This window comes from Labeo rohita, chromosome 25, assembly GCF_022985175.1.
Source record: "Labeo rohita strain BAU-BD-2019 chromosome 25, IGBB_LRoh.1.0, whole genome shotgun sequence".
Classification (NCBI taxonomy): domain Eukaryota; kingdom Metazoa; phylum Chordata; class Actinopteri; order Cypriniformes; family Cyprinidae; genus Labeo; species Labeo rohita.
The window spans coordinates 7,556,697-7,575,433 of NC_066893.1; the positions used below are offsets into that span (position 1 = coordinate 7,556,697).

Here is an 18,737-nt window from a genome sequence, read left to right on the forward strand (position 1 = left end):
TGCATATTACTAATCAAAAATTAAGTTTTGGTATATTTACGGTAGGAAATTTACTAAATATCTTCGTGGAACATTTAATTTGTGGCATAAAATAAAAATCGATAATTTTGACCCATACAATGCATTCTTGGCTATTGCTACAAATATATAACCGTGCTATTTACGAATGGTTTTGTGGTGCATGGTCACATATATTGACACTTTTTGGTGCAATTTGTGGTATAAATATTTATAAAGCATATTTTACTAGAAATAAAAATAACAGATCTAATCATGAAACATGAATTGATGTCTTGTTCATTCATAAAAATAAATGCTAAAAACTATTGCATTTTTAAAAAAGTTAGAAAATATGCTTCAACTATATACATATATATATAATTTTCATTGGACAGGTCTATGACTTTTTTTTGTTAAAAATGATGTAGGAAAAGTAATAGATTAATTTATGACAAGCATGCACCTCAAAAATCTACATCCTAACATAAGTTCTGACCTTTGTCACAAAAGACATTCTTTGTTGCCTTTTTCCCTATCATGCTTTAGATATCATTACAATTATATATCAATTGAAAACTTAAAATCTCAAAATTTATCCTTTGCAGGCCATTTTAAATAAGACATTGCATTACCAATTGTACATCAAAATCATATTACAAAATTTTTTTATTCATGAATTATAAAACTTTAAGTTTAGATGCATAGTGCATTTTCACATCTATGTTCAAAAATGGGAGTCACAGTTAAAGGGTTAAATAACTTTTATTTTCCAGTGATCTCTGTTTATTAGTAACGATTGAAAATGTCATAAAACTGTTGCCTTTAATGTCACAAAGTCACCAGAAGATCAAGGTATGCCATTTTAATTACATTTCATATAAATTAAAATAAAATAAAACATGCATGGATGAATTGTTCATCATAAGATCAAGATGCACACAAATACAGAGGTATTTATGGAAGATTTTAATTAATGAGAAAATAAAACATAACAATGATTGTCTGAACATCAAATTTTAGCTTTTAGCTATCAATATCTGCCAGGATAACAGTTGAACAAACACATTATATTAACACAATAAAAGTGATATATTGTAACATGGACCCTAAACTACTCTTAAAGGGACAGTGCACCAAAAAATGAAAATTCTGACATTTGTTCCAAACCTGTAGGATTTTGTTTCTTCTGCTGAACACAGTTGATGATAGCTATTGACTTCCACACTATGGAAGAAATACTACTTAAGTTTGTCTGGTGATATTCTTCAAAAAATCTCGGTGTTCAGCAGAAGTAAGAAATTATTATAGGTTTGGAACAAGTGAGGAAACAATGTCAGATTTTTCATTTTTGGGTGAACTATCCCTTTAAAACCACTGATAGCACCGCATTCAATGTACATATCTAAAAATAAAAGACAATAATAAGTTAAAAATAAACCAAGCTATCAAACAGGTAGTTCAAATATTGAATATGTAGTGGTAAATCTGCCTCGGTTGTAACATTATAATAACGTTTCACTTCAGAGACGTGATTCATGGTGCGCCTCCTGCGAATATGAGCTCCAGGGCCGCTTGGATGTCTCCGCCGGTGGCCTGGAGGGCTCTCAGGATGAGCTCCTCATCACGGATGCCCATGTCCCGCAGCTGCTGGAGCTGCGACTGCCACTGATTCTACAGATTATCAAATAAAGTAGCTCTAGAATCAGTAATGCTACTTAAAAACTGTATTGTGTTCAGACTTCACTGCATATAAAAAGGAACAGGATGCGAGCAAATCTGTCTATTAGAGATGTCTGAAGGGCTTATAATGGAAACTATAAAGGTGTAAAATGTCACGGGATGTCGGGTGGTAACTCACGTGTAAACTGGACATGCTGGACACCTGCAGGGCCTGCTGCAGTGCCTGGTTAAACAGGTCGTTGGTTATAGGAGTGCCTGCAGGGATTGGGGACACTCCTGAAGAGGGACCCTGTCACAGACAGAGACAAATTTGTTTTGTTTTTTATTAGCATATGCAAATCTCAAACAATATGGACACTGATATTAAAATTCTATCTGGTAACAATTATTAATATTAATTTATTATTAATTATTATCTGTTAACGAGTTCTGATATTAAAGAAGAATTCCATTTCCAATACAACAATTCACAGATAATGTACTCACTCCCTTGTCATCCAAGATGTTCATGTCTTTCTTTCTTCAGTCGTAAAGAAATTATGTTTTTTGAGGAAAACATTTCAGCATTTTTCTCCATATAATGGACTGCTATGGTGCCCCAAGTTTGAACTTCCAAAATGCAGTTTAAATATAGCGGCTAATGAACCGGAAGTCTCACCCATAATTTACTTCCACATTGAAGAATGAGGTGTTTTGTTTGACATCGACATCTACTGGCCTGGCATGAAAAATACAGCATTTTTAGTTGTTTTCGCAGATCTGTGTGAATGGGGATAATTTTGACAATGTTTTGTCAGTATGTGAAACTTTTGTTTTTACTACATTGTTGCTGTGTAAACGTACCCTAAATTTTTATACTGCTTTTATTAAATGAATTAAAAAACAAAACACTTCATTTATAAATGCTCTAAGTGAATTTAGGCTTCACAAAATTATGAAATACTGTATGAAAATTTCAATTTATTTTTAAATCTGCTAAAGATTACATGTAACAATAATAATGTGAAATATTTTTTAGAATCAGAATCAGAAATGTTATGGTGCGTTCACACCAGACGTGAATTAAGCTTTAAGCGCGAGTGATTCACATTTTAAGTCAATGCAAAGACGCGATAGACATCCTGCGGTCGCGTTGAGGTGGCGCGAATGACGCGATTCGCACGAATTGAGCATTTAGAGGCGTTTGAGTTGAAAAATCTGAACTTTGGCGAATATTCGTGCCACGTTAACCAATCAGGAACTTGCTCTAGTAGTGACGTGATTACGACGTAGCGAGCGGAGGCAGAAATCTGAATCAACAATGGAGGACAAAATCAGCGTCGCTGTACATGGATACCAGAGCTGTATGATACATCTTCGTACTTTTATAGAAACAGGAATAAAAAGTATCTTGCTTGGAAGAAAGTGAGTGAGGAGGTCAGACAGTCTGGTAAGTTGTAAAAAAACGCTCTTTACTCAATTTGAGCTATATATATACATATTGATGGACTGATCTGATGGACCCAGACATGGCGCCGATGAGTCTACACCATTTTTCAGCCTTCCATAGCACATAAAGCTCAGCTATCCTCTCAACAAAATCCATGTCAGCCATTTTCGCAACGAGACTGGAGCCGCCTGGCAAAGGCCCTCCCGTGACGCGAATTCGCGTCTGCAAATGAAGCAAGTAAACTCAAAATGTTCAAGCATCCAACTACACACAAATTGCGCGATTTATTCGTGTAAGTCGCGTCTGGTGTGAACGCACCATTAGAATAAAGACTGGAGTAATCTGAAAAGATGTATGTAGTAGCAACTTTACATAACAGCCAAATCCAATGTTAACCTAGAAAAATGTGTGCTATTAAAGTGTCTGTGCGGAGTGTGGAAGCTGAACAGTAGCACGCTTACTGTGCTCACTTTCTCTTAAAATACTCAGTCATTTTTGCTCATACAGGTAAAAGTAATACATTTTTCGAATCAGTAAAGAGACTATGTTTAGTTGTGTGCACTCAGAATAACAACGAAACGTTGTGCTTTTGTAAATTAATGAAAGCAAAAAGTATGCGCTTTCTGTTGTCTAGGTCTCTGTGAACTTGAGTTTGTAACTTCGAAACTCTGTGTACACTTGCAGACATGAAAAATATATCTATAGAGAGTGAAATGTCTACTTTTAAATGAACCAATTTAAATAGAAAACAAATATTGTCAGATACAGTAATCCATATGAAACGTGCATACAGGCGCATCGCTACTGCGGAGATGACGAGTCAGTGTCGCCGACTTCATGTCTTAAGCCGAAAAAAAAAGAAAGAATTAGTTTATCAATAAATTATTAAAACGTTAATGCAGTCTCCTTGCTGTTTTCCCTGACACATTCATAAATATTATATCTGTGACAAGCTTCTTTTTTTTTTTCGCATACGTGCACTTGAGTGCTTCTTAGGCTATGTAGGCAATTAAAGGCTCATTATTATGATTGATATTGTTTATTAATAAACATGCGACTAATAGTCGACTAATGATTAAAATTAAGAAAACGAGAAAAATCTTTTGTCGAGAGCAGCCCTAAATCTTACAACACTGAGCATTTAAATGGCTGTATACATTTTGCCAACCTGCCATGACTAGTGATGTGAGAAAATTTACCAGACATAAATATTTTTACAGCAATCAAACATTGCATTTTGATAACTCTGTCCCATTTTATTCAGCTACAGCGATAATTGGATTATAGATTACTGAAGTGTCGTCAGTACTATTACTTTCTGCACAAGGGCGCCCTCCGGCTTCCGGATCAGAATCAGAAAAAGCTTTATAGCCAAGTGTTTCACATACAAGGAATTCGTCTTAATGTTAGGAGCTTCCAGTACAGAAAATACGAACAATTTAATTCACATTCCAGTCAATTAAACAGTCATTACATTACGTTTGTATTCAGTAATGCTCACAACGCCCTATTTTGGGTAACAATAGTAAAGATAATACTTTTCTCATTGATCATCATTGATCGTCATTGATATCTTATCACAATAAATACCAGAAATCATTGTGATACATTTTTTAGCCCATATCGGCCATCCCTACCAATGATTCAAAAGCCCATTCATGAAGAGAGCCATTTATTTCATTCCTGAATGAACCCGCCGGTTTAACGAATTGAATCAAATGAGTGAATGACTCAAAGAAACATTTACCACCACCTGCTGGCAGATTTAGTTTCTTATTTAAAGTATCATTTCATTAAAAAAATAAGAAGAATAAAAACAAAAATTCTGTCATCATTCACTTACACTAATATTGTTTCAAACCTTTCTTTTGTGGAACATAGAAGAAAGTATTTTGAAGACTGTTGATAACAGCTGTTCATCGTATGAACAAAAAATACTGAGATGTTCCTCAGATTATCTTCTTTTGTGTCCCATAGTTCACGTTAGGCCGTTGCAATGTTTATGTGCAATAAATTCTATATTGAATAAAATAAAATATTTATTTCGAAAGCTACAATTTGTAATGTCTACAAAAATAGCTTTAAATAGTCTTTTGTGGGTATTTTCAGTCAAATTTATTTTGCGATTAATTAGACTAATCAGAACATCATGTAATTAATTACATAAAAACTAACATCCTTACTTTTTTACTTTCTAAGTAACTAGTGAAGTAATGACTAGAGGTTGACCGATACTGGATTTTACCGATACCGATTAATCGACCGATAGTTTTCAAAATGGATACTGAATGGAAAATAAATAGTGCTCTACTATTTAAAAAAAAAGTAGCCTACTGAACCATACTTTGTAAATGAATAAAAATATTAATATTAATTATATGTTGATCATTACAGTTAGTTCATTCAGTGTTAACAAAAGCAACTAAAATTTTTAAGATTTATCAGTAAATGCTGAAATGAACACACTCTAACAAGGAACAATACTTATATTCTACAGCTTTTATCAATCTTAATCTTACAAATGGACTCATATTGTAAAGTGTTACCATTACATCAACAATCAAGCTAAAGATTGCCATCTTTAAATATTTACACAAAGGCCACAGTATTGAAAGTGTATACATGTGGATACTGTGTACTTTCACAATTTAACTGCTTCTATTCTAGAACATTTATTTTATATATAATCAAAATATAAAAATATGTTAGTCACACAACAGGTAGTCTCAGCCTCAGACATCACGCCCACGGAACGTTGGCTAAACGTCTGATGCATATGGTACACTTAACTGGAAACACTTCAGGAATGTCGAAGTCGTCATCTGATTGGTTGAATTTTATCGGATTTCCGGAGGACGCGAGTGTCGCGTTTATTTTCGGTCCGCCGGGAAACAAAGCGCAGACGTGTGACTGCAGAAGAAAAACTGTCGTGTTTACATGAGTGACAATGAGCATTTATCAAGATCAGCTAAACGTAGGATTCCTAAAAGTATGCGAGGTTCACGGCATAGACTCTTTAAGAGATGTCCAGGAGTTTTGTTTGAAGCACTTAGTGGAGACAAAAAGAGATACAATGCAGACGCCATTGTTGTTATACGTGCACGAACAGATCAATGACTTACTGCTTGTTTTCTTCTCCTTCTTTGATTTTCTATGCTGACTGACTTGTTGCACGCCGGTCTGTTGTTGTGGGGACATTTTCACGCCCCGAAACGTGACGCTGAACGAAACGAACTGTGATTGGTTGTTTGACATGTCGGTCAAACGGCCTTATGGGCGGGCCTTGGCCAAAGAAAGCTGCTATGAATTCCAGACCTTCAGCCGTCAGTCTGAAGGTCTGGCTACGCGAGACTACACAACAGGCAAAAGAGCAGCACCGCGTCTAGAAGAACTCACAGCTATCCATATCACACACACTGAACGCGTCAATTCAGGCGGCGGTCTATAAGACTTTGTTTGATCATCAAACAGGCAAAAATATACTGCTGTCCTTTCTCCACTAATGCAGCATCTAGTCAACCAATTCATCACTTAGTAATGGCATAAAAACATGCACTACAGTACACACCGTTTCGTTGTCAATGTTTTAAATCCGCCTTTGAAGTGTCTAAACAAACGGCACGTGCTGTCAGTGATTTCCGCCACTAGAGGCCGTTCTCGTGCTGTATACAAAAGGCTATAAGGACTTTGTTGTATAATGACGACCTTCTCAGCCACTCCAGCAACGGACACAACACGGAAAAAACCAATAGCTCTGCCAATCAACTATCGGTGCCGATTAATCGGCAAAACCGATACATCGGTCAACCTCTAGTAATGATTACTTTTAAATTTCTTAAAGATACTTTTTCAAATAAGTAACGCAAGTTACTTTGTTTTCCCATTTATTCACAATTTCCTAATTTCACTTTTCATGTGAAAGGGCCTTTACAATTGCCAGAAATTTAACTTTTGCGGTTTCTGTTATTAAAAATAAATAAGGAACCCCAGCACACTTGACAAAAAGTAACGCAAAAGTAACAATGCATTACTTTAAGTAACACAATTAGTTACTTTTTATAGAGTAATGCAATATGGTAATCCCCAACACTGCTGGCAAATAACACTGTTTTATATACTGACCAAAGCTTATGTTTACTCACATTTGTTGCTTGATGAGTTTTAATTTTAGGCCTGGTTGTATATATGTAATGTATATGAGTAAAAACATTAAAGGCTTAGTTACTTTCAGAATAAAAATTTTCTGATGCATTACGAGAATTTGTGGTTAAAAAAATATATACTTTTTTTTTCATTTCATTTCGCTAGATAAGACCCTACTTTCTCGGCTGGGATCGTGTAGAGCCCTTTGAAGCTGTATTGAAACTGCTATTTGGACCTTCAACCCGTTGATCCCCATTGAAGTCCACTATATGGAGAAAAATCCTGGAATATTTTCCTCAAAAACCTTCATTTCTTCACGACTAAAGAAACACATGAGGATGTTGGATGGCATGGGGGTAAATAAATTATCAGGAAATTTTAATTCTGGACTGAACCAGTCCTGTACCTGGTTTGCTGTAGTTGGTGTAACAGCGCTGCTCTCAGGAGTGCTGGCGAGGGCCAGAGCGGTGGCCAGTTCACTTTGAGTGATGGGTCTGGGGCCCACGGCGCCGTTGTAACCGAGCGTAGCTGGCCTCATGCCGGCCAAGCCACTAGCAAGAGTGGACGGCCCACCGCGATTTCCCTACAGATGATAAACTGGCTTAGGATCCAATACTGTTAATGCACTATTCCTAAAAACAGTAAATCATCACAAACCGACTGGAATTCCTCCTCATCATCAGACATGCCTTCAAAGAGGAAACCTCCTGTAGATTAAAAAAAGTTTATGCGTGAAAACCACTATGGATCACCAAAATGGCCCGTCACATTATGTAAATGGTGGGCAATTTTTCACTTAAATCGTCTTTAAATGAACGCCCACCTGGCATGTCGCTGTAGGAGCTAGAAGACACGTTTCTGGAGGAGCTGGCGCTTTGCTGGGGCGGCACGCTGCCAGCCACCGAGTGCAGCACCAGGATGATGGCATTTACCAGGGCCGGGTGGGAATTGGCCAATCTGGTGAGAGAGTTAAGCTCAGGGTATCATCTGCTTTAACCCAAAGTGCACCACATGAATCAAATGTCACATTCGCAGGCGATTAAACCTCAGTTTCAACAGGAAGTCAATGCAACATGGCATTCACAACCACTTTTACTATTTTACTATAATGTGAAAAGGAAATGGAAAGTCGTTTTAAAAGCAAAATAAATAATTTACTTGTGATTAATTATTATAAATACATACAGTACCAGACAAACTTGACTGCTTATGCAAGTGCTTGAAATTTTACCCAAATGTTTATTTATTTAATTATTTATTATTATTTTAACATTGATTAATAAACAATAACATTATTATTATAACATTATTATTATTATGTATTTTTATAATTTATTATTAGTAGTAGAAATTTTAATTATAAGTGTGATTTAATATTACTGATTAATTAATCGTTTTTATTTATTATTATTATTACTATTATTATCATTATTAACATTCTTCTTATTATTATTATTATTTTACATATAACATTATTGACTTGATGATTATTATTATTATGATTGTTAATTATGTTAATGCTGTTTATTCATTGCTAATTATATTAATATTGATAAGTTCATTAACAATAACATTACTGATTTGATTATTGATGTTGTTTTTCTTATTAGTAAGAGTAACAGTAATTATTATTGTTATTATTATTACTAATAAGAAAAACTAACTATAATAATATTTATAATATTATAATTAATTATATAATAATAATAATTGTTATTATTGTATTACTATGATCAATTTATTAATAATAACATTACTGATTTATATTGTTTTGATGTTGTTTTTATAATAATAATAATTTAATTTAAGTACAACACTATTTTTATTGTTTTTTACTATTATTATTAGTAGTAGTAGTAATATTAATTAAAATTTTTAATATATAATATATATATATATATATATATATATATACTGAATAATAAATATCAGTATTTATTTATTATTATTTTATTATTTTATGTATTAATTATACTTATTATTGTGTAATATTACTGAATAATATCAATATTTATTTATTATTATTTTATCATTATATATTATCTTACATATTAATTATAATTATATGAAATATTACTGAATAATAAATATCAATATTTGTTTATTATTATTTTATTATTATACATATTATTGTATGTATTTTATTATATTACAATAATTATTGTTTTTATTATTAGTAGTATTATTTGCATTACATTAGTTAATAAATTGTTGTTATTACATAATTACAAATTAATAATATTATTGATTTATTATTATTTTTAATATTATTATAATTATTTTACATATAACATTGATTTATGATGATGATGATTATTATGATTGTTAATTAAGTTTATTATTAATTGCTAATTATATTAATATAGATTAGTTCATTAACAACATTATTGATTTATGATTATTAATGTTGTTTTCCTATTAGTAATAGTAACAATAATGATTATTATTATTTTTAATATTATTTAAGGAAAAAACTATTATAATAATAATTATTATAATAATTAATTTATTCTTATTATTATATTAATATTATTAGTCATTAATAATAACATTACTGATTTATGATTATTTTTCTTGTTTATTATTATTATTTAGATTAAATCTTTACATATATTGTATTATTTATTATTAGTAGTAGTCTTAATATATGTTATAATGATAAATAACATTTATATTACATATTATATTTTTTTATATTTTAGATTACAATAATTATTGGTTTATTATTTTATTATTATTATATTAGTTAATAAATTATTTTTGTTATTAATTACCAATCATTACCATCATTGATTTATTATTATATTTTTATTATGTTATTATTTTAAATATAACATTATTGATTTATGATGATGATTATTATGCTTGTTAATTATGTTTATTATTAGTTGCTAATTATATTAATATCGACTTAACAATAACATTACTTATGATTGTTGATGTTTTTCTTATTAGCAACAGTAACAATAATACTTATTATTGTTACTATTACTAATAAGAAAAAACAACTACAATAAATATCATTATAATAATTAATTGTTAATTATTATATTCATATTATTAGTTCATTTATAATATTATTACTGATTTATGATTTTTTTTTATTATTATTAATTATTTAAATAAATAACACTATTATTCTTATTATTTTATTATATTTATTAATATTACTACTACAAACTATAACTGATAAATTGATTGAGACAGTTCATAAAAGAAAAGCAGTTTTTTCCTGTTGACTATAATGCTGCTCACTCACGTGTCAAGCATGTTTGGGTCTGTGAACTGTATGAAGAGGTCTTTGTCTTGAAGAACCCCTAAAAATATAGCCAAAAAAACATGAGTAAGTGTTCAACACTCCTCACATCACAAATCACTCCTGCCTGCAGTATAAACATACCCAGAGCCACAGGATCGCTGCTCAGCCCAGGTGTTGCAACAATGATCTGGTCAAGCGATTCCTTGTTGTTCAGCATCTTGAACACCTGAAATGAGTAAACACTTGAATACATTCCCAAGGATCCAGAAACAGCAGCAGAGACACTCACGGTCAGCAGCGAATCTGTATGCGGGTCCAGTCGACCTACCGAGTCTCTGTATGCAGTGCTGGTGTGAAGAGCTGCCTGCAAAACACGAAACTCCCTCGCAGCCGCAACCTTGTCCACTGGCTCTACAGAAGAACATACAGAAATAAAAAATAGACAACGTTTATGGAAAAGAGCAGTATGAACATTCTACCTCATGTCTTCCATAAAATAACGTAAACATGACTTACCAGGATGGATCTCAGGTTCAGGCCACGACTTTCTCAGGATGTGCACGGTGGATCCCGACTGAATCCCGTAGGACTCCAGAGTCAAGTCATCCTTCAACTTTCTGCCACAGTACACTAATTCTGTAATGCATAAAGTTAATGGGAAAACTGTTTGCAATCTTGTCAAGAATCCTCTAGGGGATATTCTCAGAATTGATTAATTTTCCCTCCCTTTTTTTTGGAAACATGAAACCGTTTTGAAGTGTCATTAAATTTCATCACAAAAGGGACACATTTAAGTTTTTAAAAGTCATATTTCCAGCTGTTATATTCAGTGCTGTCAAAATTAGCACGTTAACGCAGGTGATTAATTTTTCAAGTTTAACAGCGTTAAAATATTTAAATGGGAGACTTTTTAGACATGCACTCCCCTTTGCCTCAGAGCCATGCGCTAGTCAAATGAGCGCAGGAAAGGTACAGGTGACGAACCAGCTGTAGTAGGATATCAGTGAACTGCGGTCAGATGAGATGTTGTCAGGCCATATGTCAGTAAAAAACAATTTTCCTGTCCTGTCAGCCGTTATACTGTGCTCGCAGCATGCGCGCTTCAATTGCACGTACAAATGCACGCTATAGGCTGTATCATTTCATATTAAAGCGCGAATGAAACTTCAAGCATATGTGTCAGATCTGTCACGTTTAACAGTGGCAGCTCTTAAAGGGGTCATCAGATGCCCATTTTCCACAAGCTGATATGATTCTTTAGGGTCTTAATGAAAAATCTCTAATATACTTTGGTTAAAAATTCTCAATGGTTGTGTAAAACAACACCCTTTTTACCTTGCCAAAATCAGCTCTGCAAAAATCATCTCATTCTGGTCGAGGCTGCTTTAAATGCAAATGAGCTCTGCTCGCCCGCCCCTCTCTTCTCTCTGTGGAGTGACGAGCCTGTTTACTTTAGCCGCATTTAGCCACCAAACTTGCTAACTAGCACATTATTAGGAAAGACGATCGCAAAGATTCATAAAAAAACCCTTATACTCACTTCTGCTGTAAGTGAAGCTGGATCACGAATGATTTGTGCGAACATAGATGGATATATGTAGATCGGGAGGTGCATTCCCTTCACAAACAAACGTGATCTACTGCATCTTCAGCGGCTCAGATGTCAGGAGTAAATGACGACCACTATGTTCATTATTACTTCCAGCAACACAACACCTCAATCGCTCAATTGGAGATATTCCTGTCTAACTTACATCCCTGCTACGACATCAAAACATGGAGGCTGGACTGTTACAGCTGATCTGAGGTAAAACACTCATGTCAATCAACTATGGTGGGAGATGACGTCACACCGACAGGCATCTGAGAATGGCTCGATTTGAAAAAGGGGATATTATTTTTACAGATTAATTAAAAACCACTGCATGGATTTTTATCATTATAGGGTAGATTTGTACATACACTGCCAACACACATTAATGTTCAAACAACATGTAAAAGTGAACTTAGCATCCGATGACCCCTTTAAGAATATACTGTCTTTATGTAGTTTCTACATTAATTATTGTACTATAAAAGTATATTTTAAAACTTCATTGTTAGGTGGGATTCATAGCGATTAATCACAATTAATTTCAGGGGAAAAAAAGTGCAATTAATTAGGTATTTCATTTTAATCGATTGACAGCACTAGTTATATTATATATTACAGAAACTTTTTAAACAAATGACAGATACAAAATGTTCACCATGTTAAGGACAAATACATGATCAGTCCCTTAATTTATATTATATTAATTATAACTTATTGGCAATGTTTGTTTTTTTTATTTAAACCGTAAAATTGCATACTACTAAAATTTTATTCTAAATATTTAATGCTTTATAATAATAATAATGCCTTGTAACGCACCTTATAATGCATTGCATGATCTTGTGAATAATGTTAGCTCTAATACCTACAATACATAATACACTACCAGTCAAAAGTTTTTTAATGTTTTTTTAAAAAGTCTCCTCTGCTCACCAAACCTCTATATTACATAGTTTAAAATGTAATTTATTCCTGTGATTAAAGCTGAATTTTCAGCATCATTACTCCAGTCTTCAGTGTCACATGATCCTTCAGAAATCACTGTAATATTCTAATATGCTGTTCAAGAAACTTTTTTTTATTATCATTATTATCAATATTTAAAACAGTTGAGTACATTTAAGATCCAAAGATCAGCATTTATTTAGGGGGGATAATAGAATTATAGAAATTATAGGATTATAGAAATTAATACTTTTATTTAGCAAGGATGCTTTAAATTGATCAAGACATTTATAATGTTACCAAATATTTCTATTTCTATTTTAGATAAATGCTGTTCTTCTGAACTTTCTATTCATCAAAGAAACTTGAAAAAAACTGTACTCAGCTGTTTTCAACATAATAATAACAATAATAATAATAGTAATAGTAATAATAATAACAATAATAATAAATGTTTTTTTGAGCAGCAAATCAGAATATTATAATGATTTCTGAAGGATCATGTGACTGGAGTAATGATGCTAAAGATTCAGCTTTGAAATCACATTTTAAAAAATATATTCAAACTGTTATTTTAAATAGTAAATAATACTTCAAAATTGCTGTATTTTGGATCAAATAAATGCAGGTTTCGTGAGCAGAAGAGAAAAAACTTTAAAAAACGTTTGACTGGTAGTGTACATCTTAAGCAACCAATAAAAAAACAGGTGTAGCAGGAAACCTGCAAATATTATATTCATTTTAACTTTGGCTACAATTGAATGAAAAATGTTCAATGTTTATGTTACAATGTTCATTATAAATATCTTTATAATATAAAGGCTTCAAAAATGTTTTTAAAGCCATATAGTCGTAACATACGTTTTTATTTTTTTTAAATAATAATAAAAAAAAATCTATTATATAGTGGCATAAGAAACGTTCCTAATAACAACTGGGTTTATGCAATGTCTCATGAATAGGTACCTAAATAACTTTTTAATAAAAACGTGCTAGTAAAGCTGTAATAGATACTAGTAATTGGCAGTAGTAACAACTGGAATACAGACTAGTCAAAAGTGTTATTTTTTTTTTTATGAATAGTTAATAGTTTAATTAATACTTTAGTTAATATCTAAAAAATAAAATAATTATTTGCTAACATACTGCATGTTGATATAGCAATGGAATATTTACCTTTGATTTTTTTAGTAACTATTAGCAAAGCAATAATTAGTATCTAAGCAGCAGTTATTGAAATTGAAAATATATTCTTCAAAAAAAAAAAATTATTACGCACTAGTAAAATAATAATAATAATAATAATAATAATATAAAGTGGTAAAAAAAATAATAATTAACAATAATAACAATCATAATAAATATGCACTTGTAAACAATACACATAAAAAGGGTTAAAATAACGGGCCTATATAAGGTACCTATATAAAAATGTATTTTAATGATTTTAATTTGACTTTGAGGACCACATCAGGTTATAACATTATAAATAAAGGCTCTAGTCTTTTTAATCCGTTTATTTAAACTGTAATCAGTTACAGTGTGACGGTATTAATGCCATACAGTCGCCGCTTAATGTTATAATGAGACATATGCTGCGCATTATGTGTTACCTATGAGCTCAGGATCTGGTATGGCATCTGGGATCTGTGCTGACACCAGCTGCTTGAGAGTAGAGACCCGATACTCGCCGGGAGGAACATCTCCAGGTTCAGTCTCCGGAAACTGCAGCACGGACTTGGGAAGAGAAGGCTGATCCAGCAGCTTTAGAGACAGACGCCACTCTGATAACGCCATTGAGCTCATACAGCTACGTATTACAGGTGATGTCTTTGGCAAAGCACAGAAAGGACGACTGTTTTTATCAGTCCTGTAAATGCAATCTGTCTTTGAAATAAATAGTAGTATCATGCGACTGTTTTCATCCGTGCACCATGACGTCATGCAGGAAAGATCGCGGTTCTGGGAAGCGTAGTTTTCCTAATGGGATTATAGACTGCAGTACTCGCGCGTGAACAGAGAGGGCAGTGTAGTTATGAAACAAAGAACCACAGGCAGAGATTATGAAAAAATAATAGAAATATTAAAAATAAAGCGGGTTTGGTACAGGCAAAAACCAGAGCCAAGAGTGTCTTATCCCAGCAACATTATTATCATGAAACTAAAAGCACTTTTGTTGTCTGAAATAAACCTTAAATTAATTAACGAATGAATAAACAAATAAATAAATTAATTAATTACATTTTATTTAGCTAGTTTAACTAGCAGACTCTCATTTGAATGTATGCCTACTAAAATAACTAAAGCTGAAATAAATAAATAAATAACACAACAAAATGACTTGATTGCTAAACGAAATTACTGTTACTACATTGAAGTTAACATTTTCATTACTGAAAACATAAAACATTGGCTAAAATAAATAAATAAATGCTATATAGATGTCTTTATAATAATAAAAACTCATAAAAATGACATAAATACAACAAAATCATTTGATTACGAAATGAAATTACTGTAAATTGAAGTTAACATTTTCCTTATCTGAAATAAAATAAAATATATAAATCAATTTAAAAATAAATAAATACATAAATACATGTCTTTAAAAAATAAAATGTAATAAAAATGACATAAACACACAACAAAATTACTTAATTATTAAACTAAATTATTGTTACTGAAGTTTTCGCTACTTGAAATTAACTCATTAGCTTAAATTAATTAATCAAATAAATTAAAAAAAATACATAAATACATGTCTTTAAAAAATAAAAACTAATAAAAAATGACATAAACACACAATAAAATTACTTGATTACTAAACAAAATTACTGTTACTAAATTGAAGTTAACATTTTTGCTACTTGAAATTTTAAAATGACCTAAAGTTAATAAATAAATAAATAAATAAATAAATACATACATACATACATAAATAAATAAATGTCTTTTAAAAGTACAAACTAATAAAAATGACATAAACACAACCAAATGACTTGATTACTAAACAAAATTAATGTTACCTCATTGAAGTTAACATTTTCGTTACTGAAAAATTAAAACATTGCCTGAAATAAATAAATAAATAAATGCTATATAGATGTCTTTAAAATATTAAAAACTAATAAAAATGACACAAACACAACAAAATCATTTGATTACGAAATTATATTACTGTAAATTGAAGTTAACATTTTCCTTATCTGAAATAAAATAAAATAAAATAAAATATATAAATTAATAAAAAAAAAATACATAAATACATGTCTTTAAAAAATAAAAATGAATAAAAAATGACAAACACGCAATAAAATTACTTGATTACTAAACAAAATTACTGTTACTAAACTGAAGTTAACATTTTTGCTACTTGAAATTTTGAAATGACCTAAAGTTAATAAATAAATAAATAAATAAAAAACTACAAACTAATAAAAATGACATAAACACAACAAAATGACTTGATTACTAAACGAGATTACTGTTACTACATTGAAGTTAACATTTTCGTTACTGAAAAATTAAAACATTGGCTAAAATAAATAAATAAATAAATGCTATATAGATGTCTTTAAAATATTAAAAACTAATAAAAATGACATAAACACTACAAAATAATTTGATTATGAAATCAAATTACTGTAAATTGAAGTTAACATTTTCCTTACTTGAAATAAAATAAAATATATAAATCAATTTAAAAATAAATAAGTACATAAATACATGTCTTTAAAAAATAAAATGTAATAAAAATGACATAAACACACAATAAAATTACTTGATTATTAAACTAAATTATTGTTACTAAATTAAAGTTAAAGTTTTTGTCACTTGAAATTAAATCATTAGCTTAAATTAATTAATTAAATAAATTAATAAAAAAATAAATACATAAATACATAAATGACATAAACACACAACAAAATTACTTGATTACTAAACAGAATTACTGTTACTAAATTGAAGTTAACATTTTTGTTACTTGAAATTTTAAAATTACCCAAAGTAAATAAATAAATAAATGTCTTTTTAAACTACACACTAATAAAAATGACAAAAACACACCACAAAATTACTTGATTACTAAACGAAATTCCTGTTATTAAATTGAAGTTAACATTTTCTTTAACTGAAATTAAAAATGACCTGACATAAAATAAATAAGTAAATAAATAAATAGACATGTCTTTAAAAAACATATAAAAACAAACAAAAAAAAAAAAAACAATTTTGCTACTTGAAATTTTAAAATGACCTAAAGTTAATAAATAAATAAATAAATGTCTTTAAAAATAAAAACAAATAAAAAATGACATAAACACACAATAAAATTACTTGATTACTAAACAAAATTACTGTTACTAAATTGAAGTTAACATTTTTGCTACTTGAAATTTTAAAATGACCTAAAGTTAGTAAATAAATAAATAAATAAATAAATGTCTTTTAAAACTACAAACTAATAAAAATGACATAAACACAACAAAATGACTTGATTGCTAAACGAGATTACTGTTACTACATTGAAGTTAACATTTTCGTTACTGAAAAATTAAAACATTGACTAAAATAATTAAATAAATAAATGCTATATAGATGTCTTTATAATATTAAAAACTAATAAAAATGACATAAACACCACAAAATCATTTGATTACGAAATGAAATTACTGTAAATTGAAGTTAACATTTTCCTTACTTGAAATAAAATAAAAATATATTAATAAATTTAAAAATAAATAAATACATAAATACATGTCTTTAAAAAATAAAAAGTAATAAAAATGACAAACACATAACAAAGTTACTTGATTATTAAACTAAATTGTTACTAAATTAAAGTTAACGTTTTCATTACTTGAAATTAAATCATTAGCTTAAATTAATTAATTAAAATTAATTAAATAAATAAATGATAAAATAAATAAATACGTTCTATACTGACATGTCTTTTTTAAAAAAAAAATAATTTTAATACAATTAAATAAATAAATAAAAACTAATAAAAAATGACGTAAACACAACAAAATTACTTGATTACTAAACAAAATTACTGTTACTAAATTTAAGTTAACATTTTCTTTAATTTAAATTAAAAATTACCTGACATAAAAAATAAATAAATAAATGTCTTAAAAAACAAAAAAAAATTACATTAACACAACAATTTCACTTGATTAAAAAACGAAATTACTGTTACTGAATTGAAGTTAACACTTTCATTACTTAAAATTAAAACACTGCCTGAAATAAATAAATAAATAAATAAATGCTATATAGACATATCTTTAAAACAATAAAAAATAATTTAATAGTATTAAATAATAATTTATTAAAACAATAATTTAATATAATTTAATCATTTTAAAGATACAAACTAAACACAAAAAATAATTGATTACTAAACGAAATTCCTGTTACTAAATTGAAGTTAACATTGAAATTAAAAATTACCTGACATAAATAAATAAATAAATAAATAAATAAATACGTCTTTTAAAAAAAACTAATAAAAACGACACAAACACACAACAAAATTATTTGATTACTAAACGAAATTACTGTTACTAAATTGAAGTTAACATTTACAGTACTTGAAATTAAAACATTATCTGAAATAAAATATATTAAAATAAATAAATAAATAAATGCTATATAGACATGTCTAAAATAAAAAAAACTAA

The 18,737-nt window shown here is 29.8% G+C and overlaps 1 protein-coding gene across 1 annotated transcript; it reads right to left on the minus strand.

The window, feature by feature from the left end:
* Positions 1 to 743: 743 nt before the first annotated feature.
* ubl7a (ubiquitin-like 7a (bone marrow stromal cell-derived)) lies at positions 744 to 15,145 on the minus strand. Its single transcript, XM_051100362.1, has 10 exons — positions 14,664 to 15,145; positions 11,028 to 11,147; positions 10,840 to 10,922; positions 10,653 to 10,737; positions 10,512 to 10,569; positions 8,076 to 8,209; positions 7,910 to 7,959; positions 7,659 to 7,835; positions 1,859 to 1,969; positions 744 to 1,671 (listed from the first exon to the last, which is right to left on the minus strand). Exons 1-10 carry the CDS (start codon positions 14,992 to 14,994, stop codon positions 1,534 to 1,536), a joined length of 1,287 nt encoding a protein of 428 aa, XP_050956319.1. The 5' UTR covers positions 14,995 to 15,145; the 3' UTR covers positions 744 to 1,533.
* Positions 15,146 to 18,737: the final 3,592 nt, after the last annotated feature.

What these genes read in the sequence shown, in the direction of transcription:
- ubl7a (XM_051100362.1), bottom strand. Translation starts at nt 14,994, where the DNA reads ATGACGTCATGGTGCACGGATGAAAACAGTCGCATGATACTACTATTT. An exon ending in CTCCTACAGCGACATGCCAG is followed by an intron (nt 7,960 to 8,075) that starts GTGGGCGTTCAT and finishes TTTAATCTACAG; the next exon opens with GAGGTTTCCTCTTTGAAGGC. An exon ending in ATGAGGAGGAATTCCAGTCG is followed by an intron (nt 7,836 to 7,909) that starts GTTTGTGATGAT and finishes TATCATCTGTAG; the next exon opens with GGAAATCGCGGTGGGCCGTC.